This window comes from Miscanthus floridulus, chromosome 6 (assembly GCF_019320115.1).
Source record: "Miscanthus floridulus cultivar M001 chromosome 6, ASM1932011v1, whole genome shotgun sequence".
Lineage (NCBI taxonomy): Eukaryota > Viridiplantae > Streptophyta > Magnoliopsida > Poales > Poaceae > Miscanthus > Miscanthus floridulus.
The window spans coordinates 114,905,854-114,920,960 of record NC_089585.1 but is presented as its reverse complement, the minus strand read 5'-3'; the positions used below and the strand labels follow the sequence as shown (position 1 = coordinate 114,920,960).

Below are 15,107 nucleotides of genomic sequence, written 5' to 3'. Positions count from 1 at the left end.
ACGTCTCATGTAGATGCACGTACGTGAGAGTGGATTGGTGCGTAATTAAACTAGGTTTTATTTTAATCCACTTTAATATACGTGGATTGAAGTGCATATATGCAGTGGCGGACCTAGGATTTTTACATAGGGTATGCGCCGCAAAAAAAAAATTCTTATATAATTTGGTAAATCATTTATAATTCGGTAAAACCATATTATAATTCGGTGAAACGACGTCAAATCTTAATATAAATTGTTCAAATGAAATACAAATACTTCGAAATATAACAATATGATACTTACAATATTACTTGTTTATCCGCCGCTTTCTCAATGACATGAATGTCTCCATTATATTCTTTATTAACTTAGAAGAAAATATTCCGCTCAATAAATGTGACTAGACAATCATCCAAAACAGTATCACCTATCTTATTCCTTAACTTTGTTTTCACTATAACCAATGCAGAAAATACCCTTTCAACACTCGCAGTTGCCACTGGTAAAAGCAATATCAATTTGAGAAGCAAGTACACCATATCATACACTTTGTGCATCTTTGTTTCAACAAGCTTAACTGAGAGATCAACAATGTTGTCTAGACCTTGGAAGCTAGCATCTTATCGCATGTCATAATATAATTATCAAGTTGCAATTCAAGTTTTAACAAATCATTGTTGGAGAAGTCCTTAGGATAAAATTCAGCCAATCTACGTACCTTCCGTGCATCAAAAGAAGCAAAGGAGTTGGAAGGACTGAAGGCTGACATACAAGAGAGTAGCTCCATATTGATCTCATCAAACCGATTATAGCTCTTGACTAATTTGATCAATGACACCAATGTATACTTCTCTTCGAAAATGGTCATCATTTGTTTGGTTCCGGGCACGAGCATACCGTGCTGATTTTCCATAAGGCACATAAGCACCATCCATAGCAGAAACTTCAACACCATGTTTAATAAAAAAAGAAGTGACCTTCTGAAGAAAATTATCCCAACCATTAGACCTCAACTCCTGCATTCTGCTCTTTGCCACATTAACAAGTGAGATTGCATTAAGAATATCTTGATCCCTTCTCTGCAAGCACTCGGATAACTCATTTGTATATCCAAGAATAACATACATTAAGTGCACAAAAAAAATAAACTCAAAGGTTTCAAATGCTCTAAGCACAAAATGTATCTTTGTCCAATCTTCCTTATATGCATTATCAGCACCAAGTTCAATGAGCACATCATGAATTGAGGAATATATAGTGATGATGCTACATATAGTTTTGTAATGAGAGCCCCACCAAGTGTCACCAGGCCTAGGCAAACCCATCTCTTGATTTAATCCACTCCCTAATTCAAACTCACCACACTCTAGTGCTTTCTGGACATTCTCAAGCCTAGCATTTCGAAGCATATCATGACGCTTGCAAGAAACCCCAACAATGTTCAACAAGATAGATATTTGATCAAAAAAAGTCTTGTAGTCAGTATTTCCTTTGACAATAGTAACAAGAACTAGTTGGAGTTGATGTGCAAAGCAATGAATATAATAAGCGGAAGGTGATTCTTGCATGATTAAAGTTTTGAGCCCTTTAATATATCCTTTCATATTGCTAGCCCTATCATAACCTTGACCTCTAATCTGCTGCATACTCAATCCATTACTAGCAAGTAAAACTTCAATTGCTTTCTTAAGTGACAAAGAGGTAGTATCATCTACATGAACAACTCCAATAAAGTGCTCACATGGCCTTTCAAGTTTATCAACATAACACAAGCAAAGAGCTAGTTGTTCTTTATGTGATATATCACTAGACTCATCAGCTAAAATTGCATAGGGCTCATCACCAAGTTCCTCAATTATTTTCTTTCTAATTTCTATGGCACAACAGTGAATAATTTGCTTTTGTATCTTTGGGCTAGTCAAAGTGCAATTACCTGGTGCATTGTTCAAGACATCCTTGTTCACTTCTTCACTATTTCCTGCAAGAAACTTTAAAAGTTCAATGAAGTTGCCTCTATTGCTAGACTCTTCACTTTCATCATGTCCACGGAATGTCAATCCTTGATGCAAAAGAAACTTGATACATCTAAGTGAATATGTCAATCTTTTCTTGTAAAGACGAAGCTCCTCCTCACTCCACTTGTCAATGTTATAATCAATTGCTACCTTGGGATTCATAAAACCAATGTACCTCTCTTGAGCTGCTTTATGTGCCCTAGAACCAGAATGTTTGAGAAGTGCTGTGTTTCCTATATTCCAATTATTCCATCCATCAACAATAAAAGTTTTTGACCCACTGCCCTTCTTGAACAAGTAGCATATGAAGCAAAATGCAGAATCCTTCTTGACACTATATTCGAGCCACTCATAATTATACAACCATTGTATACTGAATCGACGAGGTACGCCTCCAATGTTTCGGTATGGAAAATCATGTATATAAGGTTTGCAAGCACCTTTAGTAATATATGCTCTACGGATTGCATCTTGATCATTAATAGGATAATCTTCAATGGGCAGCCTTTCACCTAGATCATATAGTAGGCGATTGATGTCATACGCCGGCGGCTTTGATGCGGGCGGTGGCGGTGATGCTAGCGGGGACGAGGGCAAATGATCTGCAATTTCTTCAACTTGATTCTACTGTTCCACAATATTTTCATCCAGAGGTGGGTCAATAGCAGCCGCCTTCTTTACTGCTTTCTGAAAAAGGGATCGAATGTCTCTGTTTCTTTTTATAATTCAAGACTCAAGAGTTCTAGAAAAAACACTCGCCAATTAGCAAAACTAACGATCGGAAGAAACCTGGAACTGAGGAAGGACGGGGATGGACGGGGAGTATCACCTAGGGAACTGACGAAGGACTGGCGAGTGGCGATCAGTCTTGCAGGCGATGGCGGCAGTCCAGGGCTCCAGGCCAGGCAAAGCGACGGGCGATGATCAGCTATTCTGCTGGTAGGGCGGCGGCGCACGCGATTCGCGAAGAGCCCTGGACTGCTGGTATGACACGTCGTAGACTCGTATAGACGAGGCCCGGGTCCAGCGCGTGCTTGGGCCGGACGTGGCCTGAGCCGTAGTCCATGTGCCCCGCGCCCCCGTGGCTGAGCCGTCCCCATTCATTAGTGGGCCAGCTTCCACGTTGTTGGTCGTCAGGTCGACAGGTCGTGGCTAGAATTATGGAACACATAGTCAGGTCGTCAGGTCGTCAGACGTCAGGTCATCGCTCGGTTCAGTGAATCAGATGTATGGTTGGACGGGTGACCCACAGGGTGGTTGGTGGACCACCCTGACCACCCACTAGGTCCGCCAATGCATATATGTATCTAAACAAGACCTGAGTAGATCTCTAGTATGCCGTTGATATCTTATTTCACATGTGTTAGAGTGGATTGATAGGTTCCATTCTAATTCACTCCAATACATATAAATTGAAGTGGATACACAAACATGTAAATAAGACCTGAGTAATCTCTAGTACGTCGTTGATCAATATACAATATATTGTATATACGAGTATAACAAAAAAAGGGACAATTGTCTGGCGGACATCCAAAGTGATGGTCGTTTGCTGGTGGACACTTTGTTTTGAGCAGTTTACCAGAAGACACTCTGGTTCATTGAAATTATGCCACAGGACACCGTGGTCCGGTTTCAGCTGGTTGAGGAGAGAGAAAATTTTATTTTGGACATCCGGTGCCCCTGAGCCACACTTGGGTCCGCCCCCAACCTGGTCTGGTTGGACCCAACGGAGGGGATGGCGCCGCTGTACCCCAATGCCAGCATCCACGTGCAGAACCCCAGCCTTAGGCCCCCGCACCGCCACGCCCTCCCCAACCCGGCCCGCTCCACCCGCCGCAAGACCTCGCCGGGGTCCTCCCTAGCTTTCGCCGCTGCAGGGGGCGCGAGAACCGACGGTGGCATCGACATCGTGCATACCATGGTTGCCGTGTGTCTCCTCGAGTTCGTCCCCTTTGCCGAGATCGATGCCGCCGCGCTCGTGCGCCGCCTCCAGTCCGAAACGTCGTCCACCAGCGAGGCCAAGCGGGCTGCTCTGGCCGACCTCGCCATGGAGCTTGGGGGCTCCGCGCCCGCTGCGGTTGCTCTTGCGCTTCGTCGCATCGTGGAAGACAGCGGCGGCTTGCAGATCGAGGAGGCCTTCATTGGTGGCAAGCATATGACTATGGTCTAGGCCATCGACCGGAGCAAACTCCTCAAAGAGCTACCAGAATCCTCCTATGTGCTCCAAATCCATCCTCCGCCAACTCCACAGGTGACTCCCACATATACTGATACTAACAGCGCCATCATACTAAGGCATCGGAGATGGGGAGCCGCTCGCATGGAAGGTGGAGAGGTCACCGCCACCGCTAGAACTCGGGAGGGAGCCGCCGCTTGGCCTGCAAGATCCAGACCGCTGATGGGCGCCGCTGGATCTGCCGTCGATGCGAGGAGGAAGGAGGAAGGAGGAAGGAGGAAGGAGGCACCGTTGATGCGAGGAGGACGTAGGCGACTCTGGATCTTGAGCGGCGGGGCGACGCCGGACTCCGGTGCGGAGCTGCTCGGCAGGGGCGTAGCTTGGGCTCTGGCATTCGCAGCCCGCTCGACAAGGGCGGAGCTTTGACTCCGGCAGAGCTTGGGCTATGGCGTTCTCACCCTGTCTCTTCTTCCAGTTCTGTTCTTATGTTGTCCAACCAGATCAGCTTGGGGCGGACCCAAGTGTGGCTCAGGGGCATCGGATGTCCAAAACAAAATTTTCTCTCCTCAACCGGTTGAAACCGGGCCGCGGTGTCCTATGGCATAATTTCAACGAACTAGAGTGTCTTCTGTCAAACTGCTCAAAACGGGGTGTCCGCTAGCAAATAACCATCGCTTTAGATGTCTGCCAGACAATTGTCCCAACAAAAGATGGACATGGCGAGCTGATAGTGCCAACCTATGAACCATGCTCGTGCATGCATGAGCGACGATGTATGCACATATATATGGTACTGCTGCCCTACAAACGGTACGTTCGCTTGTTAGTTTCAGTCATGGCTTATCAGCTAGCCAACAGTGTTTTCCTCTCACAACAAATCAGCATCAGCCGAGCTTATCAGTCCAGAAATCAACCAGCGAAGAGGCCGAAAGTCAATGACTCTTGTCGTGGTTGGTTCAATGCCACGGTATGTATATGTAAGTACTCGCTCCGTTCCAAATAAGTCATTCCAGCTTTTTCGAGAGTCAAAGCATCTTAAAATTGATTAAAAATAAAAAAATATAAAGATTTATAACATTAAATAGGTATAATATAAAAATTTAATTAATAAAAAATCTAATGATACTTATTTAACATCGTAAAATGGTATTATTTTACGGCAGTGCTAGCATCTAGACGTCCGGACGAACGCCCGTGCCTGCACTCCGTCTCCCCCCGCACGGTTGCATCCCGTGCCCACCTACGTGGGGCCCATGCCGTCCAACTGCACATGGGGAGTCCCTGCTCGTGCTCCCTTCGCTTCTCACGCTTATGCACGCGGCCAGCAACTGCAGCAGGTGGCTATGCCAGCATCCAGAAGAGGGGAAGGGAGCGGATGCCCATCCAATGCCGAGAGGAGTAGGAGACATCGAGGCAAAGGTGAGGCTGCAAAAAAGCAAAGACAGAAATACAACATCTGATCTACTTTTAAAACATCCGGATGCAACATACGTCTGAAGGCATATGAAACACATGAAACATGCTTGTGAAGCACTAGCTGCAACATCAGATCTACTTTTGAAACATCCAGATGCAACACTTGCAACATACGTCTGAAGACATATGAAACACATGAAACATTCTTGTGAAACACTAGCTGCAACATCAGATCTACTTGTTGAAACATCCAGATAAACACACTTGTAACATACGTACGAAACAGCTAAAACACTCGAAACATGCGTATGAAGCATTTGCAAAAAAAACACCTGAAAACACTTCATATGTGTGAAAACATACACAACATCTAGATAAAATACTTGCAAACATAGTATGGAAAACGAGATGAAACATTTATAATGTACACTTGAAACATACTTATATAAGCACTGCAAGATATGCAATATTACGATCTACTTTTACAATATCTAGATGAAATATCTGAAACACTTGAAACATATTCTTGCAACATGGGCTTTACTTGGATGAATGGAGGCACGCCGGCGTGGAGATCGACGGCGGCGCATGGACCTCGTTGTGCGACAATGGCATGGGCAACTCACACGGTGCGCGCGATGTCACATGAATCTCATTCCCCTCGCCTGCTTGCTGGAGTATCCGTCATGGAGGCTCGCGCGGCTCGGTGTTGGCGGCGGCTCGCCAGCTCGGTGGAGGCGGTCACGACGAGCGGGCCGGCCATGGCGAGGAGGCAGTGCGGTGAAGGCGAGCGAGGCGGACCGAGACCGGTGGGGAATGCGGCGTAGAGGGGGCAACGCGGGGAGGCAGAGTAGAGGAGGCCGCAGGGGATGTGGTGCGCCGCAGCGGGGGTGTGGTGCTGCGGGGACCGGCGGCGGCGAGGCGGAGTGGGGTGGGCAGATGGGTACGGTGCCGCAAGGAGAAAACGGCGCAGCGAGCATCAGGGCACACGGACAGGACGAGCGGACGGGTGTTCGGCTGGTCACTTTTGGAACTTATTTTGGCTGATTCAATAGTGTTCTGTGAGAGAGAATAAGCTGAAACAAGTTGAAAGTAGTACAACCGAACACCCCGTCTCTAGGCAAGCGGCGCGTGCAGGAGTGAGCGGAGGGAGGCGTCCGTCTGTCCGAAGATCTTAATTATATCATTATTGATTATTTTATTATATAAATTTGATTAAACTTGAGATGTTTTGATTCTTTGGATGAATTATAATTTAGAGCGAGGAGTACGCCTTTAATCTACGCCCCTCGAGACCGGACCTCACCTCGATTATCAGACTCTCAGATATGACCAGGAGAACGGCCCGGCAGCTGCCGACATTTTAATTTGCAGCTGCCAGCCTTGCTGGCCGAGTGATATTTATGTACATATATGATCGACACGAGTTGGTCGGATATTATGACGTAGACTAATCGATGTGTTGTAAAGCCTCCCAAAAAAGTGTTTCTTCTCCGAGACATATACGGAGTATACACGATGTTTTCTTCTATACCATACATATACGTACCTACCCATATGGTACACTTTTGACTTTGTGCACGGGCATATAGTTGTTCATGCAGCTCGAGGCACGACGGCACGGCACGAAGCACGTTTTTTTAGCCCGACACGAGCACAGCCCAGCCCGGTGACATACGGGCCCAGACTGGCCCGGCCCGAGGCAGCAGGCCGTGTCTAGGCCGCTGCTCAGGCCCGTGGGCTGGCACAGCCCGGCCCGGCCACGGCGCTTGTCCGTCCACTCAACCCGTTGCTCGGGTGTCCAGCAGTCTCTCTCGAGCTTGAACGAATGAACGGGTTTGGTTGTTCGCGGTTCGCCCTCTGCGCGCACTGTGTCTGTGTGGGTCCATGTGGATCATCACTCACATACGCATCACGAAAAGCGGGGAACCTTTTCCAGCCCGAAGCTTCCTAATCCATGGCAATGGCCACAATCACGTGCTGATAACATCTCATCCACCGGCTTTCAAAATAGTAATAATAAAAAAAACTCATCCACCGAGCGCAACGGCTTTGGGTGTCGGTGTGCTTGCTTGCTTGAACATTGTTTCATAGAGATAGAGCCACGTCGTATAATATGTTGGATACTTGGATGAAAAGTGAAACAAAATTGAGTGGATCAGTGGATGTAGTGATCCTAGAAGGAAGAGTGATTAGTTGCTTGCAGTGCATGAGCAGATTCAGTGACCCTGCACTCAATGCCCGTGTGAAAATGATGTGCGTGCATGAGCTTGTACATTGACACTTCCCCTGAGCCCAGGCCTAGCAGTGTTTTGCTTGGGACGCAGCGTATCCAACCAGTGAAAGCATCCAACAGGCCAGGATAATAGTCGCTTTACACCCAATAGGCCATACATACAGGCGTCGGTGGATACATACAGCCAAACAGCCAGGATAGGGGAGATACGGGGAACCAATCACAGCCTTAGCCAGCCAAATTTTCCATGGTCCTGCTTAGATGCTTGTTTTGCTATAATTTCTGCTCTCTAATTAGGCACCTATAAAATCAGCAACTGTACCTAATAACAACTTCAAATCCCACATGTAGACAATTACAGAAGACTATGGCAATCAGCATAATGCTGAGTGGACATGAACGCATGATACAGACTTTATTATTCCTATATTTCCAGTGTACACATTTTGCAAATTTGCCTACATGATAAAACCACAACCTCAGCAGTTCCAGCACTGTTCCGGTGAAAAAAATCAGCCAACTCGCCGAGACAAAGATAAGAAAGAAAGAAAGAATGGGCCTCCAAAATTCTTTTCACAACTTCAAGTGCCGCGTATCCACAACATGACTACATGAGTCCCCAAACTGAGCTAGTATCAGCGGCGAGTTGCACTTGTTCTGTCTTATGTACCAAGTCAAATGCAAGCAGGAAACACACTGAAACCAAATTTGATTTCCCTAACCACTCATTCAACCAGTGGGCAGCCGATATAGAATAAATCTCATCTTTTCCATCATAATTTCCTGAGCTTCTCCATGACACTGTCTAGTCATGATAAGATGTGAAGAGGCATGGCAGGATATGCCAAGCAACGCTGGACCAGCAATGTGGCATCATTCTGTAAGCAACAGATTTCCAAAGGCATATTACACCTGACAACAGTTCTCTTGTTCTCTTGATGACACGTGAGTTTCCATATGGCGTGTAGTAAGGGGTAAAGATCAAGGATCATGGTGCCATTACTATGAATCATATCGAGCTCCAGATGTGAAAGAAGAGAAAAACCCAGCTGCTGGTCCAGGGAGGATGTCACTTAGCTTACCAACCTGCCCGTCAGAGAGCATGGACCCCCATCTTGATGTGTTCTCCCCAAATTTGCTCCCCACCTGACAAATGACATGAAGATATTTTGATGAATATTTGAATTCACTTGAAAGATACAACAATTATAGGTTGCGTCAATAAGTTTTGTAAAAGGGAATAGACAGAAAACATGTGAAAAGATAAACCTCTTGATTTGTCTTTCGTACAAAGAAAGAAAAAAGTCTTCTAATTTCCACAGATCTAGGGACTAAATGAAAAAATAGAAGTAGAAAACAAGACATTGTTGGCTCAAAAATGAAAATAAATGTGCTAGCAACAGTCACAAGATATCAACACAAGATATGAATCAGTCAGTGCTTATAAATTTTCACTGTTTCCAGGGCTAATTCTGCAAGTATCTCATACCATGCTAATGGAAATTTTCCTCAACCAAGCAGAATGAATTTTGATGGATAAATTAATAAGTTATACAGAACGTGAGGATCTTTTTTTACTTGTTTAGGCTAGAATTGAAGTTAACAATCAATAAACTTGTAGTCAGTTACTCACCTGGGTAACAAATGACTTAAGCAATGGAGCAGCACTGACAAGACTTGCATTATCACCAAACTCTGGTGTAGTAGATCTATCTCCATTTGAATAGGATTTCCAAGGATTTTTAGATGTGGAGTCACTAGATGGCGACTGTAGTGACGATTTGTGTGATCTTGATGATATAGATGGGGCACTGTAGGCAAGAAGACAAAAAAAAGGAAGAGATCAGAATCTAAAAAAAAAGAGTATATTCTCCACAAGCCACCTGAAAATCCCCAAAAGAAAATCAGAACACCAACATAGGTTGCTAAATGGAACAAAAAAGCAAATCAAAGATAAGAATGATATTACACAAGTCTCCTAAATGTAGAACGAGCACACTAAAAATATACATTTTCTTTATTGTCCATTAACTGTTCATCTCGACATTTACTACTACTTAGTCATCCATACAGTACACCAGAATAGAGTATAGTGTCTTATCCAAAGTTACAAGTCATAATATCACTTGTAAGGATTCAACACTGAAGCTGTAATATACTAATATTAACTCACTAATGTAAGCTCCTGACATTTAGCAGATGACCTTTTTGCAGAATGCTATGAAGTTGCCCATTATATGTTCCAGAATTATGGCATAGAAATACATCAGGTTTAACAAGCATATCTTGTCAACAAATGTTGTCAAGCACAAAATTTCCATATCATAACTATATCTGCTGATTGCAATGGTAGGTACGCTGCTGACAGGTTGGTTTGAGCACAAAAATAAGTCTAAAACACCTTTCAAAATCACTTAATGGGACATGCACTTGGCAATATATAAATCCATAGTTAGTTATTTACACGACACAGATCATTTACCTGATTGGTAGGTACTTGAATCTTGGAACCTGAGAGCACCTCATGATATTTGAATCTGTATTTGATTTCGTTGGTAATTTTTGTGCAATACCAGTGTACATGTGATTCAGTTGGACCAAAAAACCAAAAAGAACAACATAACGCTTGTAAGATTGCTTCTCATTCTCCCACAGGTAAGGTTCATACCTATTTAAAGACACAGCTTTCAGTTGGGAGGAATGTAAAGCAGAGTCTGTAGTTAATTTGTTACATATTTTAATAACATGACAGGAAACAATTTAAATTGGAAAAAATCTTACGTGGCCCAGTCTATAGGATCCAATCTCTGTGAGAGCCTGTTGACTAACTTGTTTATAGGCTCTATGACAGCTGAGTCTGCCTGTAATTGTGACTGTTTTCTCCTGAAGGAAGTCTTGGTGACGGTGCTTGGCAAAGAATTTGTCTGCATTTCAGTAGTGTTGGTGGAAGAACTTTTACCTCCTGATAGGACATCACCAATGAAACGCAAGTCTAGCAGTATTTGCAGAATTCCTTTCTCTGAAACCGGAGAATTCCCAGATTCAACAGATGAAAGAAAATTTTCATAAATATTGATGACCTGCATATATTTAAGTAAAAGTTGGATCAATGGATCACATTTCTTGAAAGACGTACTGACAGGATCGTATGGAATCATCATCAGTACAGGTTTGAGACAACTTTGATAAAACAGGCAGCAACTAGGTCATGTAAAAAACAATGTCAACTGGAATATTCATGGAGCTGAAGCACCCAAGCATGAAGCATTAGGCCCCGTTTGGCCGGGCTCCCGCGGGCTCCGGCTCCTGCACTGTAGCCGGGTGTCGGCCGCCCAGGAGCCGGAGCCGCGGAGCCAGAAAAACGAGCTTCTCCGGCTCCGATGGTGTCAGTGAGGGAGGAAAGGAGGAGAGAGAAAAACGGGTCTGGTGAACAGTAACCGGATGTCGGCCGCCCAGGAGCCGACAGGCAGGAGCCGGAGCCCGGCCAAACGGGGCCTTAGTCCATATTGTCTAGATGAAGCACTAGTTCCAGTCTGAAGACACCTAAATCGAAGACTGGTTACTATTTTTTAGAAACAAATAAATCTTTCTTAAGTTGCAATAGTTTGACTGAGAATCTATTCCCATGCTGGAGAAATATGAATTAGACTTTCCCAGCACTAAACAGGACAGGCCAAAAAAAAAATCCATCAGATGTGTCAGTGTTATTATCATTATGATGTCAAATATCTCTAAGTAAAATCCAACATTCTCCATGCTGAGTCCATGGATAAACAAACCACAAATAAGCTATTTGTGGTTTGTGCAGATCCAAGAAACAGCTTAATTGCAAAAGAAAAAAAACAAAGAATCAACTCTTGGATTCTTGGCTAGAGGTTCATACAAAATAAAATACTTCGATTTTGAGTCCAACGCATCATGACTGTGAACTTGTAACAGGGACATACCTTCTGCAGTAGCTCCCATGCAAAATTATGCAAAATAATCCTGTCCAGGATGTGCCCTCCAACCTTATGAATCTCCAAGCATGCTTGATAAAGAAAGGATATGATGTACAATGAAGGCATCGATGGAAGAGCTATTTGCATCTCCAAGGGACCCTCAGTTGTTTCCTCTTGTTTAATTACTGTGACTTCCCAGCCCTAACAATGCAACCAAACCACACAACTAAAGCAATTAGAATTCTGTATCGACAAGAAAAATGAAATAATATTTGTTTGGTACACTAAATAGCTTGAAAGCTCTGGGTAAAATAGTAAAATTTAGTGCTTGGATTAGGCCAGCTTATATCAGTGATGCTAAGTGTCTGATTACTGATAAGCAGGCACCTAGGCAGGGTAGGCGGCAATTGCACTATGCGCGAGGGTGAAACCAAGCACCTAGTCCCTGCCTCCTTTTAAATATTTTTTCTAGCTCCAATCAATTCAGGTGTACCTTTAAATTCACTCTCGGTAATCTTATGAGGCATTATGTCCAAAGTTAGTGTTCTTCATCAGGCCTCAAGAAGTACAATGTATACCTACCCACGATTTTCCTTAATTCACCTAGTCTCTCTAGGTAAGGTACAAACACATATTGCCCTCAATGTGTTCAGAGATGGTCCCATATGCTATATTATTATACATGTGAATCTACTTAAATTTTCCAAACCAAATAAAATGCAGTCATGTAATTCAAAAACTACACCGTATTATACACTAAAAGATATCGGAACTGCAAGTGGGTTCAAAGGCATACCCTCAAAGGAGTTGAAGAGGATAGTGAATCATCCTTGTTGAGATCATATGAAAGAATGTGAGATAATTCAGTGGACACCCATGCTATCCATACATTATGAGCCATGATGCAAAGTGACTGCAGGGTCTTATTGAGTTCATCAAGTCTAGGATTGGATCTATCATCAGCGCCAAACAAAGATACTGCAGCAGCAATAGTTTGTCTTCTCGGGCTATCCGAGAATTGCCTTCCAGGACTCTTGGGACTGTCAAATGTGCGCCTTCTGGGTGTAAAAGATACCAAAGAATCAAAAGATGCCCTTGAATGTCTTGGTGTAGGTGATGATAACCTGGCAAATGCTGCACCACCCGCCTCCTTTACCCACTCCCTTGGGGAACCTAGTATCAGGGGTACATGACTTGAATGGTATCTCAGCGCAAACAAGAGACGACCAATGAAGAGAGACCTCTCTGCTATAATAGAAGCTGCAGGTATGTCGGTACCCTCCTTTTTGGTTCCCAACAAAGCAGAGAGCTTTCTGAGCTCAGCTTCTAATTCTTTCAGTACTCCCGAGATGGTCCTGTAGCATTTCTCCTGGAGGTATGGCACCAATTCCTTCAGCCTTGGGGCTGAATTATGTGACTCCACAAAGCTTAACAGATCGTCCAGGATATTCTTGCATTTACTGTCAATTGCACTCCTGATCCGACTAACTTCTGGCCCAAAATACGATGTTAGGCAGCTATGAAAATCATTTTCATCAGCAATTGGTTTCAAGTGTGCCAAAACTCCGCCTTTCTTGGTCTTAGACTCTGAGAACCAGAAACCACCGCCCTTTGAAGATTTCCGCAGGTATGCTAGGAAATCTCCAGCATCCTTTGGATCAGCATTGTCACCAATAGTCTGAACTGATTCCTTCACGTTAACACTAGCACACAATCTATCAAGCTCTGAATGCACAATGTCCTTCATCCGCCGCACAAATGCTTCCTCCATCCAATCCTCAAAAATATCCTTGCCATCCTTCAAGATCAACCCACGGATCTGATCCCACGGGGACTCAATATCTGACCCAAAGACGCTCTTCAGCCACTGCTCCAAACTTCCCTCCAATCCGTCCCTCCCATCTAGTGCATCACGTACAAGCCTTTGCACTGATCCAAGCAGCTCCCCACTCCCAATGGCATCAACCAACTTTTGCTCACCAGCAATCACACCAAAAATTTCAGTACAACATTCCTTGAGCCAATCCGTACAGGCCCCAGCAATGGCATCTGGCTCAAGCAGCACCATTGTAGCCTCAAGCTGGTTCATGTGCTCCTTCCACAGCCGTGCTTCATCATCAGGGTCCGGAATGCCACCGAACAACTGCTCAGGCGGGGTCTTCTCAAGCACCGTCTTGAAGAACAACGGCATATCACTGAGTGCAGGCACAAACAACTGTCCAACGTGGCCAAGCGTGATCCGCACGATCCTCGCGATATCGCACAGCACAGAGGTGTAGGATGACAGATCCGAGGCGAGCCCAACTAGGGCGTGGGAGATCCAAGCGCGGCGCGAGGTGAGGAAGAGGAGGAGCGCCTGTGCCGGGGCAAGCGACGGGGCGTCGATGGCGGCCACGGCCGCAAGCGCGTCAGCGTGAGCCGCTACAGGGAGGCGGCGGTCGGCGAGGCGCTCGCGCGCGCGCTGGGCGATCTGCGGCCGGAACGCCTCCACGAGCTGCGCCTGGTGCGCGAGGAGTGGGAACCGCGCGGCGGCCGCGGCGTCGCGGGAGAGCCGCCCGTGCACGACCTGAGCCCGCAGGTACCGCCCCGCCGCCTCCAGGAGCAGGCCCTCGTCGAGCTGGCCCCAGATGTGCTCCGGCGTGTCAACCAGGTACTTGGCGCGCGCGGCGAGCGCGTACAGCCTCGCGCGCCCTCCAGCAGACGGAGACGGCGAGGCGGCGCATAAGGCGGGAGAGGGTTCAGCGGGCGGCGAGAGCGACGAGAGGGAGCCGGAGATGCGGGCGAGGTTGTCGGATATGGCATCGGAGGACTGCTTGATGAGGAGGATGGAGTCCGCGGAGTCGAGCAGGTCGCGGTAGCTGCGCCCGACGAGCTGCCGGAGCTCCTCCTCCTTGGCGGAGATCTCGCGTCGGGTGGCGCCCTCAGCCGCGCGAATCTCCGGGATGCGCTTGGTGCGGAACAGATCCTCGGCGTCGGCGGCGCCGCCGCCTCCGGGAACGGCCGCCGCAGGCATCGCGGCCCCCCTTGCCTTCGAGCGCGCGGCGAGATCCAAGAGAGGATCGGGAGGGAGGGGTGGGGGAGAGACTGACTAGTGAAGAGGCACGTACGTTTGAGTTAGCAGGACGAGGTGGAAGGAGGGTGTTTGGCGGGGCCGATAGTTAGTCAATGGTGGGCCCGATAAGTCAGAGAGCGAGGGCCTGGTGAACCGGGAGCTCGGAACCTCGTGGATATGTGTATGTAGGGCAGTGGTGGGACGGTTTGTCAGTGGTTGAGAAAGTGGCCGATTTGGTGGGCCGTTAGTTTCAGGATTTTTGAGTTGAATGCTATACCACAGTAAA

General features: G+C 46.1%; 2 protein-coding genes across 2 annotated transcripts; both read right to left on the bottom strand.

The window, feature by feature from the left end:
• Window positions 1-788: 788 nt before the first annotated feature.
• Window positions 789-3,063, bottom strand: LOC136461058 (uncharacterized). The gene is made up of 2 exons (XM_066460523.1): window positions 3,000-3,063; window positions 789-2,230 (listed from the first exon to the last, which is right to left on the bottom strand). The coding sequence occupies exons 1-2, from the start codon at window positions 3,061-3,063 to the stop codon at window positions 789-791; spliced, it is 1,506 nt and encodes a 501-aa protein (XP_066316620.1).
• Window positions 3,064-8,220: 5,157 nt separating this feature from the next.
• Window positions 8,221-14,839, bottom strand: LOC136456666 (conserved oligomeric Golgi complex subunit 1-like). Its single transcript, XM_066456596.1, has 6 exons — window positions 12,566-14,839; window positions 11,776-11,970; window positions 10,610-10,908; window positions 10,311-10,496; window positions 9,462-9,639; window positions 8,221-8,974 (listed from the first exon to the last, which is right to left on the bottom strand). Exons 1-6 carry the CDS (start codon window positions 14,780-14,782, stop codon window positions 8,831-8,833), a joined length of 3,219 nt encoding a protein of 1,072 aa, XP_066312693.1. The 5' UTR covers window positions 14,783-14,839; the 3' UTR covers window positions 8,221-8,830.
• Between the last annotated feature and the right edge of the window lie 268 nt (window positions 14,840-15,107).

Coding starts and splice junctions, on each gene's coding strand:
- LOC136456666 (XM_066456596.1), bottom strand. CDS start 14,782: ATGCCTGCGGCGGCCGTTCCCGGAGGCGGCGGCGCCGCCGACGCCGAG. Junction 11,971..12,565: donor CCTCTTCAACTCCTTTGAGG/GTATGCCTTTGA, acceptor TTGCATTGTTAG/GGCTGGGAAGTCACAGTAAT. Junction 10,909..11,775: donor CATGGGAGCTACTGCAGAAG/GTATGTCCCTGT, acceptor AAATATATGCAG/GTCATCAATATTTATGAAAA.
- LOC136461058 (XM_066460523.1), bottom strand. CDS start 3,063: ATGGACTACGGCTCAGGCCACGTCCGGCCCAAGCACGCGCTGGACCCG. Junction 2,231..2,999: donor CCCGGGCCTCGTCTATACGA/GTCTACGACGTG, acceptor ATTGGAATATAG/GAAACACAGCACTTCTCAAA.